Source organism: Felis catus, chromosome A1 (genome assembly GCF_018350175.1).
Source record: "Felis catus isolate Fca126 chromosome A1, F.catus_Fca126_mat1.0, whole genome shotgun sequence".
Classification (NCBI taxonomy): Eukaryota; Metazoa; Chordata; class Mammalia; order Carnivora; family Felidae; genus Felis; species Felis catus.
In genome coordinates this window covers 207,884,019-207,903,051 of record NC_058368.1, presented here as the reverse complement: position 1 = coordinate 207,903,051, position 19,033 = coordinate 207,884,019, and the positions used below count along the sequence as shown (strand labels likewise).

The window sequence follows — 19,033 nt, the reverse complement described above, 5'->3', positions numbered from 1 at the left end:
AGACTTTCCTGTGATCATCAGACCATAGAAACAAGTCCTTTGTAAATGCTCATATTTTTGGCTTTGTTACATGAAAACTTCATTCTTTAATTTCTGGTTACCTTTGATGGGTAGGTGGCTTCTAACTTTTGGTTTTAAGTTTCTCTGTCTCTATGATTTGTTTACATTTTGCATCATGTGAACTGTTTGACTTACCAGAACTCCAAAATTCTAAAAACACTTCAAAGAGCCCTTTCGTACAGAGAACATCAGGCAGCCTACCTCACTCCCTGAACCATCTGGTCTTCGATTTATGGGATGAGATTTCCTCACAGCATGGCACCCTGCGTTCCTCAGGTGATGTCGGTGTTGGGACGGGAAGATCCTGTACCCGTAGACTAGGACTGGAAGGATGCTTCAGTTGCACACTGAGCGCCAGAGGCTTCGTGCCAGCATTTTCCTTTGCCTTGCCTTTGGCTCTGAGCAGAAACGATTTTCTCTTGAATTTGGTTTTCTCCCTGGCTTTGATATTTAATTGTAACAGGAACCTGTTTGAAGTTGTAAGTAGGGATGTTAGAGGGGGACGCATGACCCGTCTGCCAAAAGTAGAAGTAGTGGAAGGTGGTGCTTAAAGGACTGTGACTGAAAGCCGTCGTTTGCAGACTTTTGCTTCTGTTTGCAGGCGGGCTCGTGTGTAAGCAGATTTGACTACCCTAGAAGAATGGAATGGTTTGGTGTAGTCTTTTTCTGTCTTCACTGCTGTTCCCATTTAGTTGGGGGTAGTGAAAACGGGTGATGTGGTTCACTGATTTTCTGGCTTTTGATGAGGTCCAGGTGGCTAGACAGAGGCAAAACGGGCTCTGAACTGTTTAATTGCCTCTCTCTGGGATGAGTCAGACTTTGAAGTAAAAAAGTGAAACTCAAGGCTTCCGTGGACTAACACTCTTATTACAAATTAAGAACATGTTAGCCTTCTTGAGGTCACCGAGGTTCATTCTTTGTGCCTTCAGATTGGCCTGTGGTCAAAGGACCCGATGAATCAGTGCAGTTCTTTGACCTGCCGTTTACAGGCCTCCTCTAAAGCAAGGAAAGCCGGAAACTATTTTGAACAATGAGACACCGCCTCTCTCTCTAGGTGGAATGTGCTTGTTTTTCCTCGGTGAAATTTTATTGAGGGAGATGACTCCTCTGTAAGTAATCAATTCAAATACAGCTCTTCTCTGACCATGGTCCTTTTTTTTTTAAGATTTAACTTCGTGGGGCGCCTGGGTGGCGCAGTCGGTTAAGCGTCCGACTTCAGCCAGGTCACGATCTCGCGGTCCGTGAGTTCGAGCCCCGCGTCCGGCTCTGGGCTGATGGCTCAGAGCCTGGAGCCTGTTTCCGATTCTGTGTCTCCCTCTCTCTCTGCCCCTCCCCCGTTCATGCTCTGTCTCTCTCTGTCCCAAAAATAAATAAACGTTGAAAAAAAAATTAATTAAAAAAAAGATTTAACTTCGTTTCTTTGCTTTACCCTTCTTTACCAACCTTCGCTTGGCCTGAAGAAATTGGTAGGTCACGTGTCTATTGGCACACAGCCTCGGTGGCACGCTCACTGTGAACAGTCGTTGCTCCTGCACCAGGGATCGGCCGCTGTCGGCCGGCTGCTGGCTGAGCTCGGCTGGCCCCTGGGGGAGCAGCCGTGGTGACTCAGTTCTGCCTCCCGTGTTGCTCCTTCTCCTCCTGGGTCCAGGAGGGGAGCCCAGAAGTGCTCTCTTCGTGCCAAAGAAACACGGAAGAGCAAGCAGAATTACACAAGGCACTTTGAGGTCTAGGCTCCAAGCTGGCACGCCACTGCTTCTGTTTTATTATGGGTCAGGGCAAGTCACACGGAGCAGGGAACTGCACTCTTATTTTGCGGGGCAGGGGGAGCTCCAGACTCACCTGACAAGGGGCATGGACGTAGGGAGGAGAGGAGAGTGGGAGCCCTTTACACCATCGTCTACCACAATTGGGTCAAAGAAACCTGCTCAGAGCTAAAATTGAATAAAATTTTCCTTGTGTATAATTTATCTTTTTCAGAAAACCAGAACCTATGGCTCTCTTTTCAGCCTTTCAGACAACATTCCTCTTGGCATTGCTGTCCTTGAAAACTTACCAGAGTGAAGGTAAGAAGTGGAAAGAATGGTAAAGAAAAAAAAAAAAAACACATAAAACCAAGGTAATTGGTGCTTTGGAGAAAAGTGGAACAAGTCTTCTTTTCTTTGGCAATTACCTGGAACTGGTGAGCCGTTCACTCCATCACTTGGAATTGGTGAGGAGTAATGGTTTCCTTAGTCTTGACTATCCTGGTCTTCATTGCTCATTGTAATCAGCCACACCGTGACCCTGACTTCCTGGTCAGTGCACTGGTCATCGAGGCACTTGTGAGTGGATCTAATCTGGCAGAACTTCGTGGTATAGACACTCTACGTGGCCATTGCCAGAGAAATTCCTTCTGCGCCTTGCCGTGTGGAGACGGGGCACACTAGCCCAGTGTTGGCCACTAGGTTAGAACAAGTTGTGATGTCCTTCAGCTGCATTCATGGAGCAGCGCTTTGCTGCAAGACAGTATGCTAAGTAAAGAAATTCTGTTTATGGATGAAGAAATGGTGTTTGTTACTTAGCTAATCTCCCAATGAAGGGGTTTTCAAAATACCAACTTTGTAAATCTCGTCAGTAAGAATTCAACACTTGTAGGATGTTTATAAATACTTCGTATATTACTTTGAACTAGCTTGACACTCAAGCGTGAGCGAGTCTATTGGTTTATAACATTTGTTGGGGTGCCTGAGGGGTTCAGTCAGTTAAGCGTCCGTCCGACTTCTTGAGCCGTGTTGGGCTCTGTGCTGACAGCTCAGAGCCTGGAGCCTGGTTTGGATTCTGTGTCTCCCTCTCTCTGTCCCTTCCCTGCTCATGCTCTGTCTCTCTCTCTGTTTCTCATTCTCTCTCTGTCTCCCTCTCTCAAAAATAAATAAACATTAAAAAATATGTGTTGCTTTCACCTATATTTTACAAAGCTTTACATTTTCCTCATTCTGGGTTTATTTGCTATACTTCCTTCGTAACACAAAGTACAGGCATATGCTCTGAGTGATTATTCACACAGTTCTTTTCCATCGATTCATGAAAATGATGTTTGCAAGAAATACCCATAGAATTTTTCTATTTCCTTTAAAACTCCGTGAAAAGATGTTTAGAAATAAAAAGGAGATTTTGTTCTGATAATAGCTCAGTTCTCTGATATTCTTTGGGTCTGGGTCTGTTTCTTTGAGGTTCACGCTACATGAGAAGATGCTACTTTTCTGACTTCTTAAAATTCATAGTTTATTGATAATCCCCCATAATCTGGAGCTGAAAGACAGGAATTAGGACTTCTCATTTGTAGTCTGTGTCCCCCTCACTCTATCTTACTTGCTAAACGTGACACAACTGGACTGAGTGGGTGGTCCGTACCATAGGAAGGTTCAGGCCCAGCTAGAGCCCCTGGTTCCCAGACAGAACCACACCCCCACTCCAGGCTCTCCAGGAAATCCTAGGCATTTAATTCCAGGCTTTTGGCACAGCTCACTTCCCTCGTGAAGTCTCATTATCTGATCCAACGACAACAGACTGTGTGCCTTCCATTTACAACACACTCTGTTCTCGGAGGAGACTCTGGTGAAGAAAACACACTTCCAGCCTCTTTTATTTAGATCAGACATGCATGTACCTCTTTCTCTCTCCACCAGTCTTTATTTGTGTTTCCAGCTTTCTCAGCTCAGCTCGCCTGCTCTGCCAGCTTCCTGCTCCTGTCCCCACCTACACTGCTTGGATTTCTTGTCTCGGTTTTTGCTGCATCTGCCAAGTACCTGCTAAATCTCCCACCCGATGACCCAGCCAGGCTCGGGTCTGAGACTCTGGTGCAGACGACCTAGCTTCTCCCGAACAATGAGACAGAGCCCAGACTCACTTCCAGTTAGCCCTGGGTTATGTCTGCTTCAGTCAGAGATCGCGACTCTAGCATTTGGTTGTATTTTCTTCTTTTCTCTCGTGCAAATATATACAGACCAACATGGAGATGCAAATACGTAGATTTTTTATGGAAGTAAACTGGTACTATATATACTGGGAGTATTTATACTATATAGATACTTATTAAACTATGTATAAAGTATGTATATTGTGTATAGTATAAGTATGTATGCTGGGAAGTTCTATAATTTCTTAAATATAGGAAAAGTATGAAAGTATGTATGGGTGAAGTATGTATATTTTAGTAATACATACTTTATTATATACTTATTCACACAATACAACATTATGATGAGGGTTTTTACCTTTGAGGGTAAATATTCCTCTGAAATAGCATTATATTTAATGGCTGTGTGATGTCCCAACTTGTAAGTGGATGATGGTTTATTTTCTTAAGTAGTGTTGGGGCCAGACAGAGAAGCTGGGTGGGGAAAGTGGGAGGAGAGTCTGTGATGAAACCCGGGCCTGTCTGATCGCCAACTCTGCCCTTCTTGGCCCCATTCCAGTGCACATTATAGAAAGAGAGCTGGGCCAAGGGCCAAGAACTCTGAGTTCTGTTCTAGTTGTGTGACCTTGGGAAAGTCCCTTCCCTTTTTTTAACCTCAGTTTCCTCATCTGGAAAATAATGGGGTTGGACTTAAGAATCTCTGAGGTCCCTTAATCTCTCTGACTTTACCTTGACATTTCCCACTCTTTCCCAAGGAAGTCCTCAATTGCTTCTGATCAAATTATTTCTGACTGATGTCTCTCAACTACCTGAGTCACTCAACACTCACTGATAGCATACATCCATATAGTGTTCCTCTTTTGCCTAAAGCATCATGCGATAGCTTCCTAGAGCTTCCAGAAAAAGAGTCGATGCTGGTGGTTGACTCATTCATTCAGCAGGCGGTCATGGTGTCTACACTGTGACAGGTGCGTTACTGGTCTTGGTTTCAGTGAGCTGAGTAAGACTCAGTTACACCCTTCTTTAGCTCCCAGTCCTTGGTGGGGACACAGGAGAGGAGGCTATTTCCGCACGCTGCAATCAGTGCTCAAATAAGGGCTTAGAAAAGCAGCCCTGGAGAGAAGAGAACGCCAAGGCCGAGTAGAGGTGTTAGTGAGCCAGTGCTTGTCATGCTCCTGAGCCCTTGTGGAGATCCTGGGTCTCTCTAATTTGAGGTCAGCGTCTGCTGTGGAGAAGATGTTGTGCCAAGTGCTGGGGACAGGAGTCCATTCAGAGATGCCTACGCCTCAGCCTCTCCCCCCCAGGAAGTTTGAATCTAGAGTGTGAGACCGACGGCAACAAACCACTATGCAGACAGGATGCGATGAGGGCTGGGAAAGACGGGATGATTTAGCAGGCACCGGCATTCCCCGGGGCTACTGGTGCCACAGTTATGAAAAATACTCCTTCCTGGGGCACCTGGGTGGCTCACTCAGTTAAGCGTCCAACTTTGGCTCAGGTCATGATCTCATGGTTTGTGAGTTCAAGTCCCATGTCAGGCTCAGGCTCTGTGCTGATGGCTCAGAGCCTGGAGCCTGCTTCGGATTCCGTGTCTTCCTCTCTCTCTCTCTCTCTCTGCCCCTCCCCCATTCACACTCTGTCTCTCTCTCTCTCTCTCAAAAGTAAACATTAAAAAAGAAGAATCAGAGACCAATTTATTAATTTTCAGTGGGAAATAAAACTGGAAAAGTGACTGGTGCCCAGCCTTTTGGTGCAAAGTGACTTACAGGACTAAATTATGCATTCTGAAAGTGTCATCATAGTGAAGTGAACCCGTTATCTTAGAGAAATATTTCTTTTAAAACCTAACATATGGCTCTGAAAGTAATGCATATTTCTGAAGAACATTTACAAAATACAGAAAAGTATAAAAAAGCAAGTTAAAATCACTCAACCTCTCTGTCCAGAAATAGAGTAGTTTTACCTCCCTTTATAGCTTTCTTTAAAAATTTATTTATTTATTTATTTTATTTTTTATTAGAGAGAGAGAGAGAGTGGGGGGGGGGGGCAGAGGAGAGGGGCAGAGAGAGAGGAGAAAGAGAATCCCAAGCAGGCTCTGTGCTGTCAGCACGGAGCCCGACGCAGAGCTTGATCCCACGACCCCGGGATCATGACCTGAGTCAAAATCAGAGTTGGACGCTCAACTGACTGAGCTACCCAGGCACCCCCCTCCATAGCTTTTTAAAAAATAACATAAGTACTTTGAAAAGTACAAAATGGAATGTATAGTTCAGTGTATTTTTAAAAAGTGTATGAAAAAGGTCAAGAAAAACATAGGATTCAAACTTGGCAATGGGGAGAGAAGGGATTGGGTAGGATGGACCTGGTGGGGACTCAATTTCTGTATTATTTGAACATCATCATGATCACATATATTAAAAAAAATTTATTGAAGTGAAATTCACGTAAGATAAAATTAATTATTTTATGGTTAAAATGAACAAATCAGTGATATTTAATATATTCAAAATATGCAACCATCACCTCTGTAATTTGAGAACATTTTTATCACCTCCTAAGGAAGCCTTATAATCATTAAGCAGTTATTTCGCATTCCTCCCTTCCTCAGCCCCAGCAATCGCCAATCTGCTTTATCTCTCCATGGATTTACTTATTCTGAGCCCCTTGTGCCTCTCCAGCTGTGTTCCCTCCTTGAGCTAAGAATGTTGTCACAATTATTTTACATCACACTAACTGCCTTGCTGGTCTCATCCAAAGAGTTTAGTAAATTCTTGCCAGAGGTGTTTTAAGTTTAGTGCATCGACACGTAAGTAATCATGTCTAGAGATAGGATGTGCTCCCACTTCATAGTCTTTTAATAAACTATAAAATATTGACTTTCAGAGAGAGAATTCTTTTTGATTTCCATAAATATGACATTTATAGTGAAGAGTCCTCTTGCTTTATTTGGCCTTGCTAGAAGTTTCTAAACCAGTTGGATTGCCCAATAAAATATCCTTTTGTTTTACTGTTTATCAGTTTAGTAACTCGTTGTGTCTTCTTGAGCAAGCCATTTCATTTATCTAGATCTTAATTTCTTCATCTACCAACTGGCTTCTAAATTCCCTTACAGATTTTTAAGATGTCTGATTCTAAGGTGCACATGTGAGCAGTATTTTCCAAAACTAAACAATGGTGATATTGACCAGTTTATTATCTGTGACTGTTCAGTTGTGCTCCTATTAAATTTCATTGTTTGTATTAAATGTCTTGGTTTTGGTCTTTCAGTCTTGTCTGAACCCTTGTCATTGGCCCCTGAATCACTGGAAGTTTCCATCGATTCTGCACGTCAGTGTTTGCATTTAAAATGGAGTGTCCACAACCTTGCTTATCATCAGGAATTAAAAATGGTTTTTCAGATAGAAATCAGTAGAATTAAAACATCTAATGTCATCTGGGTGGTAAGTATTTTTTGGTCTTTTTGGCTCAACATTTTAAAACTCCTTTTCTGACACCATGATTTGTCTTTTATAACGTTTGCAAAAATCCCAATATGGAAACACTTAGCAATACAAAATGGTTTTCCTAAACAATTACATTTCTGTGTTTTTAGTTAAGAGGATAGAGGACAAAGTAACATGACATCTTTGGTTCAGTAGGTTGGATGAGATGTGTTAAGAAAATAGATTATTTCTTCATTTCTGCCCTGTCCCCTAAGAAGACTCTTGGGGCTGTCCTTATGAGTACTAGATTCCAAAAATCCATGAAGGTCAACCTCTTTCCTCTTCCCTGTCCACCAGAGATTTTCCTAAATAAGGTATAATTTTTTGGCAACATTCTTCTTGTCAGTTTCTTTGCTCATACCATGCTGAAATACATTTCTATCCAGTAAAGAAAGAGGTTCTTCATGGACCTACCATGTTGGAGAGTAGCACAGGATGTTCTTTGTTGCCTCACTTGGGGCTTTTTCTACAACAGATTAAATTGTGAGAATCCTTATTTTCACAATCTCTTTGCCTTTGAATTCTTTGGAATAGATTTTTCACTTGCTGTCGTTCAAATCATGGTTGTGTCCATTTAGCTGATGCTTCTCCATCTAGTGCACTGTGACACTTTGGTGGTTTCTTTCAATTTCCATTTATGGTCCAGGGAATCTTAATTAATCTATACATACATCATGCTCGTTCATTATCATGGGATGTTGAAAGACAGTACAATGGAATGTTGTCTCATTGAAGGGGAACAGAGAATTTGCCTGAATTGAAGGGAAACACAGGGATGTGTCATTGCTGGGGACCTCCATTTGCTCAGTGGAAGGACAATCTTCTCTCAGGCAGTGGAGGCATGGGTACAGGGTACAGAATGGTTAGTTCCTTTAGTAAAGTATAAATGCCACTAATTTTATGTTATTTAAAAAAAAATTTTTTTTACACTTATTTTTTTGAGAGACAGAGACAGAGCCCAAGCGGGGGGAGGGGCAGAGAGAGAGGGAGACACAGAATCTGAAACAGGCTCCAGGCTCTGAGCTGTCAGCACAGAGCCTGAAGCGAGGCTCGAACCCACAGACCGCAAGATCATGACCTGAGCCGAAGTTGGACACTTAACTGACTGAGCCACCCAGGTGCCCCATAAATGCCACTAATTTTGAAGCCTCCAGTTACTTTCCATATTCGTGATTGCATTTGAGATCTGAGTGAGAGGCCTAAATTAAATAGAACTCTGACTCTGTGAATTTAGGATTGATACCAGGTCTGCAATTCCACACGTCCATGGGAAACTACCAAGAATGAAAGCTCGTTGGTGTTCTGATTTTAAACAACAGTAATGCTCATGGACAGCTGCTCACCGCCCACCATCGGTACATCTTCCCACTATTGTACCTCATGCTAATCATTTTTGTATTTGTATATCTTTGATGGGTACACTCACTCGTTGTTGATTTAGACCCAGTAAAATATTACGCAAAGGTCATATTGAGACTAATTGTCTAAGAAAAAGAAATTCGGGAGAAATGCTGGAAGAATCTATGGAAAACTAGTACCTCACACTACTAGCAGAAGTGACACTGACCATAGACGGACTGGGTTCCATTTTCTATTTTCCTAACAGGCAGTTGTTCATATCTGTTTTCACCTTTGATTCGTGTAAGAGTTCTTTTCTCGGGGTAAAGCACCTTGTGAAACCTATTTCTGTAACTACTAAGACTCAAGATCTTTGTCCAAGGTATTGTCCCCATATCACCCAGCTCAGCCTGACCGGGGGGGGGGGGGGGGGGGGAGGAGAAAACCAAGGCCTAGAGAGGCCTTGAGAGGTCTATTCAAGGTGACAAGCCTGACCGGGGTGGGGGGGGCGGGGAGGAGAAAACCAAGGCCTAGAGAGGCCTAGAGAGGTCTATTCAAGGTGACAGAGTCAGTGCAGTGCCCTCCTTCACCCACGTGCCCGGTCAGCGATGATGGCCACACGCAGTCCCCAGGACGTCAGCGGCCGTTGTGTCCCACAGCAGTGCCGTGAGAAGCCCTTGTCTGAACCTCGCAGGCCTAAAGTCAAGGAAAGACATGAGGTTCCCCCTCCAGTGCAGGGGAAGAAAGCCAGCCAAGGGGGTCTGCTTCTGTCTCGAGCGCCGTCTCCCTTTCGTAAGGCCGTTCCCTGTAATGCAAGCCTGATGGGACACTTTCACTCATGCGCAGAAGGAGCAGCTTTTAGGACTCGTGCCTCAGATGGTCCTGTTCCTAAACAGGCCTAGCAAGAGCCGCCTGCCCCAAGTGCTCACAGCTGGGCCAGGGCCCCTGAGCCACCTCCCAGAGGGCGCGGGCCACTCGGAGCCTTGCTGGCGGCCACGGGCTCTACATGGTCTCCCCTGGGCCGGGCTCTGCCCTCGGCCCATCCAGCCACTTGCTTTATGGTCCCGGCAGTGGCAGAAGGCAGAGTCGGGTAGTAGCTCCAGCCCAGAAGGAGGCCCGGAGCCGTTGGCCGGGGCTCCGCGAGCACCTCAGGAGCCAGTCGGTGGCCTCAGTTGGACTTCCGTATCGACGCGTGTGCCAGTTTCTTGTGACTTACTGGTGTCTGCCGGGGCCGAATGAAACTTGCCACTTCAATTGGTGAAAACAGCCCAAACACAGTTCATCACTTTTTTTTTTTTTTTTTTTTTTTTGTAATCACTGAATTGATGCATTCAAGGAAAATTTTATCTCCTGCATTGCGAGTCTTTAAACAGCACACAGTACAAATTGTGGTTAGACAGAACCCACACAAGTAGCGTCTGAAAGAAATAGAGCCCACAGCATGTTAATGAAGGGATGAGATCATTCAGCGCGTCGTTGGAGACTGGGAGCCTGGGTCCAGCCATTAATTCAAGGCACAGGTCTGTGAGCGCTGAGCGGGAATGAGGAGGTAAACGCAGGAACAAGGGTGTCCTAAATGTGGGAAGCGCCATGCTGGCAGCTGACAAAGTCGCTGAGGGGTTGGGATTAGGCCGGACCTTCTCCAGCAACTTGAAAAAGAATGGTTTGAGCCAAAATAAGAGAGAGGATTAGAAGCTAGTGTTGAAGGGAGGGTGGAGAAGAATGTTCTGGGAAGAGCCCACAGGTGTGAGCCAAGGCCCAGAGGGAAGGGCTGTGAGCTCCCAGGCCTGAAAACAGCACATGGGGGTGGACGTGACCCAGGGGTGGGCCTCACCAGACACTGGGGGTCATGGTCACTTCTCCTGTTTTATCCTGACAGCCATAAGGAGAGGAATGACAGGATCTGGTTGGACGTGTTTGAAAAGTCCACGCTGGCTGCGGGTGGGGAAGCTGGAAGAGGCGGAGTGTGACCCGTATGAAGCGGGCTGTGGGGTGGGTCCAGCAGAGAGGTGCGTGGAGTGGCTGGGGACAGTGGAGACGACAAAAGAGGCTAAATCTCAAAGAGAAGGAGGTAAAATCCAGACTGTGGCCTGTTGACAGCAGGGTCTCCATTATCGATACAATCTTGTTGTTTTGTTTTTGGTATTTGCTCTTAAACAATATTTAATCTAAATACACTCAAGGCTGCTCATATTAAATAGTAGAAGTTGCATAGATCAGGACCTGAGAAGTTATATTTAAAAAATATTTTTTTAGGGGCTCCTGGATGGTTCAATCAGGTAAGGTCATGATCTTGTGGTTCGTGAGTTTGAGGCCCGTGTCCGGCTCTGTGCTGACAGAGCAGAGACTGCTTGGGATTCTCTCTTTCCCTCTCTCTATCTGCCCCCCCCCCCCCGCCAAATACATAAATAAGCTTTAGAAAAAAATAAAAAATAGGGGTGTCTGGGTGGCTCAGTCAGTTAAGCGTCCAACTTCAGCTCAGGTCATGATCTCACGGTTTGTGAGTTCAAACCCCATGTCGGGCTCTGTGCTGACAGCTCAGAGCCTGGAACCTGCTTCAGATTCTGTGTCTCCCTCTCTCTCTGCCCCTTCCCCTTCACACTCTGTCTCTGTCTCTGAAAAATAAATAAATCACAAAAAATAAAAATAAAAAATAAAAAATATATTTTGTAGTTTAGAGATAAAACAATCCAATAAACCGAGATAGAAACATTCCGTAACTCACCAGTCCTGCATAGAGGATGAGCACGGTCACCCTTGGGTGCCGCCCAGGTGGACTGAGGTACTCTCACCCCAGGGCTGGGTTGGCTTCTGCCCAGGGTGATGGTTAAGGTTGGCAGCCTGGGAAGAGAAGAAGGCATCAGTGGAGGGCAGGCCTCAAGGTCTGCCAGCTCCAGGTTGTGTGTGACATGCATGTTGCCCCATCCTCTTGATTGTAGGGCTTGCACTTGGCCCTTAGACATGGGGGTTTAGTTTTCCCCAGGAAGCACAGGTGTTTGTTGTCCCGTCACCCAGCTGTGGGGGCCGAGAGCCGGTGTCCTGGAGGGGCCCACTGAGGAGCATGCGTGCCCAGAGCCGTGTGGGATGTGAACAAGAATAAAGCCCAGTCCCTGCGGTCTTGGGGCCACGCTCGAGCCAGGGACACAAGGACAGATGAAGTACCAGCAGCTACACACAGTGTACAGGAGGGCTCCAGGAGAGGTGGGGTTGGGTGCGTCCTGTGCCTGCAGAGTGTGCAGGGAGAGTCAGGGGCCCTGTGTGAGGAAACGCTGAGGTGGAAAAGTGTAAAGCTATTCCCAAAGTGCGAGGTAGAGCACTGTGTCCAGAGAGATTCCTGCAAGGGAGAGGTAGTTTGGGGTCAGAATATACATGGCTGTAGATGGTTTACAGGAGCCATAGAAGCCTATGGAATTAGAGAATGAAAATACCAGTAATTTAGAAAGGTCAAGATTTAAAGGCTGTGGGGGAAGACCAGTTGTAGTTCCATGTGGGCAGGCTTCCCACAGTGGAAGACATTCCTGTGTGGTTGACATTCTGACAGATGGAGCTCAAAGGAGAGGATCCAGTGCCTGTGGCCACCAGGTCTACAAAGATAAGGGACCAAACCAAACGAAACAGAAAACAGACAAACAAAGCCCATGGGCCTCATGGAGATCCATCTACTGGCTTCTGACAGTGGAACCCCTGGGTGCCATGAAGGGCTGCCCTCTCTACTGAGATTTGGCCGACATGATCCGACCCTGGCTAAAAATGAATGTTGAAAAAATACTCATTAGTCTTGCTTATCCTTTTTAATTCTACTTTTTAATTTTGTATTGCTTATTTTATTTTTGAGACAGAGAGAGAGTGTGTGAGTGGGGGAGGAGCAAAGAGAGAGGAGACACAGAATCCGAAACAGGCTCCAGGCTCTGAGCTGTCAGCACAGAGCCTGACTGCAGGGGGGTGGGGGGTGGGGTGGGGGGGAGTCTCGAACTCACAAGCTATGACATGACCTGAGCCGAAGTCAGAAGCTTAACTGACTGAGCCGCCCGGACGCCCCTGGTCTTCCTTATTTTTGAAGAATGACTCAATTCTCTAGTTTGCAAAACTTTTTCTCAGCAGGCCTGTGTGACAAGCACGGTGCCTACCTTCTGACTCTGCTCTCTTCCCCTAAGACGTAAGTAGCGTCAGTTTTCTCTCACTTCTTCCACATGAGCCATAGGGCACGGGAGCTGAGTTCTCAAAGGACAGGAGGCTGCGGCAGGTGCTGCTGAGACATTGGAGCAGGGGTGACTGGCTGACTGGGAATGAACTACGCTTGCGCGTGTTGGGAGCTTCGGTGGGCTCTCAGGCGTGCGCTTTGGGGTAACTGGTCAAGCCATTTTCCAGGGCAGCATCGCTCCATGTTTCCAAGTTTTTCTCTTTATTTCTAGGAGAACTATAGCACCACTGTGAAGCGGAACCAAGTTCTGCGTTGGAGCTGGGAATCCAAGCTTCCTTTGGAATGTGCAAAACACTCTGTAAGAATGAGGGGTGCGGTGGATGACGCCCAGGTCCCCGAGCTGAGGTTCTGGAGCAATTGGACTTCGTGGGAGGAGGTAGATGGTAAGGAGTGAGGTGATAAAAGAATTAAAGTGTTTCATATTTAATATTATTTGGGGATCAATAGTCAAATAGTGGAAGTCTCTTTTGAGGAGACTGGGTAGAAAAAGGACATTGTTTTTCTTTGTCTTCCCTTGGAACTAAAAACTGTGGGTGTGAAACTTGCCACCAGGAGATAGACATCTATGGTTTTGCCTCAGAATTTGCTCATTGAGGTAATTAGGCAAGTTCAGACACCTTCATATTCATTTTCCAAACATGTGACACAGGCAATGCTAAGAAAACACGGCAGGACATAAATTGCACATGTTGTTATTAGAATAGGACAAAACGTGTATGCATCTAGAACAGAGGTTGGGAAGCTTTTCTGTAAAGGGCAAAATAGGAAATATTTTAGGCTTTACAGACCTTGGTGGTCTTAGGACTATTCAGCTGTGCTATTTTAACATGAAAGCAGTCCTAAGCAATATGTAGACAAATGAGAATGGTTGTGTTCTAATAAAACTTTATTTACAAAAACAGATGGCAGGCTGGAGTTGGCCCAGGGCTATAGTCCGAAGATGCCTGATGTAGAGAGGGGGTGAAATATGGAAAAGTAAAATTGGGTCTTCATTTGAGTAATGAGATTATGGATAAATATGTCTTCAATATCTCTTAATTTTGATAAATTAATTTTTTTATAATTAAGATTTAGAGTAGATTCCTCCAGTTTCTTATGCTTCATTTGAACTATAGGCAGGTTCTAAAGCAAAGGCATTTGGCTCTCTCTCAACCTATATACCCTGCCAGAGTATCTGAAATTCCTGCCAATAGAACAGGAATGTTAAGTGTTTATGCAAATTTATTAAGTCAAACTGATAACACATTAACCCGTGAGTAGCCTAGTGATTAGTTTAATACTGGTAATAGAATTAAATCTGCATTTTAGTCATATTCTAAGTAGTCTACATATTCATCTAGCCCTCAACTCAGTCCTTTGAAATGTGTATTAGTCTTATTCCCACTTCACAGATGAGGAACCTGAGGCACATTTAGTTTAAAGAACCCACGCAAGGTCATCAAGCCAGTTAGCGATAGAGCCAGAATTCCAACCTGACAGCGTGGCTCCAGGGACCGCCCTCTTCACATCACATCCAACTGTTGCAAGAGAACACACACAAGAAAAACAGAGATTAAAATAAAAAGATAGTAAGAGAGAGAGAGAGAGAACAACATTAGTAACAACTTTGATAAGATAGACTAGATTTCTCAAAACTATAACCTCCAAACTACTCAGGAACAAATGGAAAGCCTAACTGATGGTTCCTAACCCGCAAACGCTGGTTCTCAACCATGGTTACACATTAGAATCACCTGAGGACCTTTAAGAGCGCTCCTATGCCCGGGCTACACGGTGTGGGTGACGTTGCTGGTGGCAGTTTTCAGTGACGGCAGTGGGCCGAGTGAGCAGGAGCAATGGGGCCGAGTGCTTAGAAAGGGGCAGCTCCTTCAGGGAGGCTGACCGTGGAGGAGCAGGTCCAGAGTGGGCTGGAGGGAAGCATGGGGAGGATGGCGAGTTGGCTTACAATGCGGGACACCTGAGGAGTTTTATACACCGGTGGTCATACAGAAGGGGACACAATGGAACAGGAGATATTTGAGTGACTGGCATTTCTGAGAAGGTGAGAAGAGATGAAGAGGGGCACATGGCCGGGGAGATGGGCAGACCTGGCAGGTGTGAATGTGGCTTTGCCACATTTGCTGAGCTTGGGCTCAGACCTAGCTGTGGCGGTGACGAGAGGGGGGAAGGATGGCATGAGATCATGTGCAGCCCACTGGATGCAGATCCTCCCTCGTGGCTGCGGTCCGTAGAGGGCAGCTACCGCTGTCCTAGCCACATTCTAGCCGTGACCCAGTAATCCCAGTGTGACAGGACGTGCTGTCTTTGTCCAGCAGCAGCTTTTGTGTGACCACAGGAGCCATCTTGGGAAGGATTGTTTCTGCAGGCTCCCAAGTTTAATGGTTTGCCTAGAAATTTAGGCTCCTATTTCTCGAGGAGGTAGAGGAGGTAAATTTATCTGTTGAGAAGGGAGAACAGAGGGGCTGGTTTGACTTGAGTGATGTTCTAACTGAGCTGTCTTTTTTTTGTCTTGTAGTACAGAGTTCTCTTGGACACGATCCATTGTTCGTTTTCCCTAAGGATAAGCTGGTGGAAGAAGGCTCCAATGTCACCATTTGTTACGTTTCTAGGAGCCATCAAAACAACATATCCTGTTATTTGGAAGGCGTACGGATGCATGGAGAACAACTTGATCCAAACGTCTGTGTGTTCCACTTGAAGAACGTTCCTTTCATTAGAGAAACTGGGACAAATATCTATTGTAAGGCAGACCAAGGAGACGTTATAAAAGGCATCGTTCTCTTTGTATCCAGTAAGTATGTACGTTCTCTCTGCTCTCTCTTCCCATTTCTATGGAGTAGCTAGAATGTCCTTTACCAGAAGACAAGTAAGCATTTCCACTCGTGGTCTGGATGTTCTTTTGTCTCCCGAATCTTTTAGGAGAGACTCTGGCAAAGATCCTCTGAAGCAGTACTTGCAGGATTTCCTGTTGTTTTCTTGCCCTTATGAACCATTTTCTTCCTAGAAACCAAGAGTATTAAAGGGGGGAAAGTTGAGGCCATGGCCGGGGCCACTGGGAAGGGCCCTGCCTCGCCTTAGCCGTGCTGCAGTCGGACAGTGGGGAGAGAGATGGCAGGTCAGATGACTCCGGAGAGGCAGCCAGTGCTGTGCCCAGGAGACCTGGCTTTAATCTTCCCACACCTGGGCGTGTCACGTTGGCTAAGTTTCCTAGCTTCTCTGAGCCAGTTTCCTCCTCTGTGAATGGGCCCAGTAATGGTTGTTTGAGGGTGAATGAACACGGACGGGGCCTGGCCCCGACACTGTAGCTGCACATAGTAGGAATTCGGCAAATGGAGGCCATCCCTGTTCTGAGGTGGGTGCAGAAAGTGTCAGGTGCCTCCGTCGGTGGCAGCCAGTGGAGAGGGAACGTTTTATTGTTTATGTAGGTCTGTGCGAACATGCATGCCCGCTGGCCTCCTGTGTTTTGTGTGGAGGCCTCCCTTCCCCTGCTCGCTAGGTAGGCCAATATCTGCGACTGCTGGGTCCCTGCTTCTGCTGCCAGGGGCAGACTCCAGGCTCCCAGACACCTGGTGCAGCTGTTCCCCTTGGAACAGCCTCTGAGAGCCTCATGACTCCGGGGGCTTGGAGGTGCTGCCCGGGTCCTAAGAACTCCCACTCCCTGCTGCTGAGTTTAATGGCTCCCCAAATCTGACTTCAGGGCATCCCAAGCATAATAGCCCTGAGGCTGTCTGCAAGCCCCAGCTGCCACAGTGAGGCAGCAGGCAACACTGACTCCATTCATTCATTCTTTCTTTCTTTCGCTCACTCACTCTGACACTTGGCGACTTGTTGAGCGCCTACTAGCAGGCACTGGGGGTCCAACTTCCATCACATGGACACAGTGCAGCTCACCGCAGAACTACCACCGGTCCCCGTCCCGGTGATGCCTCAGAAAAGAACAAGGAGAGGAAGGGAAGGGGCCAAGATGGGGCACCTGACACGTGACCTTCTGGAGCTGCCAGTGTGATCCTTCTGTCATTCAGCCCTGTGGCCTCAGACCCAAAAGGAGCTTTTCCTGTTTTCCTTGTCTTTCAATAAAGGGATTTGACTAGATCTTTCATCTGTTTTCTTTGTGTGGCCAGAAGTATTTGAAGAGCCCAAGGATTTTTCTTGTGAAACCCGGGACTTGAAGACTTTGAACTGTACTTGGGCTCCCGGGAGCGACGCTGGCTTGCTCACACAGCTTTCCCAAAGCTACACTTTGTTTGAATCGTAAGTCGGCTCTGATTACGTTCTTGACAGGTCCCTTCTTGTGCCAACAATAAGGGTCACATTTAGATGTTACAGACAATGTGAAGAAATAGTTTACAACCACCCTACCAGAGTCAGAAGGAAGTCTTTAATGCTTTTCACCTGAGTTCTGTGAAAGGAAAACGTAGCATAAAAATGATAAAAACAGTTAATGATGAATCTTGAGGTGTAAATTGTTCCATCTGGTGATCTGGGTATATCTAATTTCTACCTGTTTAAGAATATTCAAAATAAATTGAGGAGTATTCTCACCACCCATGTTGGGGTGGACAGTCAGAAATTCATCGCTACATAAACCGAATAAACCTTTAACCACATAAATGGAAGTTGTTGAAACAACATCTTCCTTGGTGGTATTTGTTGATGCAAGTGGATCAGTGCCATTGTGTGCAACACAGTTTGAAAGCCACCAAGTGTGCCCCAAGGGTACAGGGTTGCAGATCTGCGTTGACAGAAGTGGAAACCCTGAAATTATTGTTTTGGGTGTGTTTTTCTTTTAAGGTTTTCTGGGAAAAAGACACTTTGTAAATACAAAAGCTGGTGTAACTGGCAAGTATCTCCAGACTCCCAAGAAATGTACAACTTCACACTCACAGCTGAAAACTACTTAAGAAAGAGAAGTGTTCATCTTCTTTTCAACTTGACTCATCGAGGTGAGACCGGTGTCGGAGCTTGCTGTGGTTACTGACTTGTTGTTGTGTGACACACTGTGTGATCAAGGAAATGTGCTGTAGGTGTTAGCCTAAGTCACATCCTACGTGGACGTTTTAAAAATTTTTTTTTTCAACATTTATTTATTTTTGGGACAGAGAGAGACAGAGCATGAACGGGGGAGGGGCAGAGAGAGAGGGAGACACAGAATCGGAAACAGGCTCCAGGCTCTGAGCCATCAGCCCAGAGCCTGACGCGGGGCTCGAACTCACGGACCGCGAGATCATGACCTGGCTGAAGTCGGACGCTTAACCGACTGCACCACCCAGGCGCCCCGTGGACGTTTTAATCTATATCTCTTGTCGACGCCACACTTCACGGATGCATGCATGGCCCCTGGTCCCCTGATTTGTTTTGAAGATGCAGTAAGCACCTGTATGCTTACTACTCACCTTTAGACTAGAATTCGAACAGTAACTCACTTCATCTCCTGCCCCACAGCCCCCCACACCCTGTTCCTCCACTGAGATCATTTAAATCCTGCACGTGTGTGTGCCTGTATGGGAGTACGTATTCTCACTTCTAATGCAATTCTAAAAAGACTGTATTTTTATTTTGTTTGGTTTTAATGTATGAAAAAGACATCAAGCTATATGTAGTAATTTAGTAATTACTATGTAAATGATATTAAATTGCTAATATTGACCCATATTATTGAGTGTTGTTATAGTCTATTGATTCTCACTGTTATCAAGTATTTCATTGTGTGAGTATACAGTATTTTGTCCAGGCATCTCATTTGTTGGTTTTTCAGGTTGTATCAAGGTTTTGCTCTTGGGTGTGGTGTTAATATGAGCATTATGTGTGCAGGACTCATCTCCAGTTGTTTTCCTTGAGTGTATACCTAAGAGTGGGATTGGTGAGGACATAGAGAATTTGCATGTGCCACGTAGGAGACAGTGCCACATGGCTTTCCAAAGTGGCTGTACCAATTATACCCTTGCCCTTGAATTCATGTAGTCTTTCCAAGGTGGTATGGTCGGTCACCCTCTTCATTTTTGTCAGTTTAATGGCTACACCGTGGTATTTCATGGTAGTTTCGATCTACAATGTTTG

At 45.7% G+C, this 19,033-nt stretch overlaps 1 protein-coding gene across 4 annotated transcripts in view; it reads left to right on the top strand.

Annotated features, from left to right (window-relative positions):
• Window positions 1-19,033, top strand: part of OSMR (oncostatin M receptor) — a 52,499-nt gene that overhangs the window by 11,705 nt on the left and 21,761 nt on the right. For 3 of the 4 annotated variants that reach the window (XM_045037956.1, XM_023238963.2, XM_023238966.2), the window contains exons 2-7: window positions 2,038-2,123; window positions 7,223-7,395; window positions 13,188-13,359; window positions 15,492-15,767; window positions 17,098-17,227; window positions 17,768-17,919. In XM_045037956.1, coding sequence (XP_044893891.1) covers window positions 2,051-2,123; window positions 7,223-7,395; window positions 13,188-13,359; window positions 15,492-15,767; window positions 17,098-17,227; window positions 17,768-17,919 — 976 coding nt within the window. In that variant the 5' untranslated portion in view covers window positions 2,038-2,050. The remainder of the gene's footprint in view (window positions 1-2,037; window positions 2,124-7,222; window positions 7,396-13,187; window positions 13,360-15,491; window positions 15,768-17,097; window positions 17,228-17,767; window positions 17,920-19,033) is intronic. The other variant, XM_023238974.2, reaches the window with a different exon arrangement.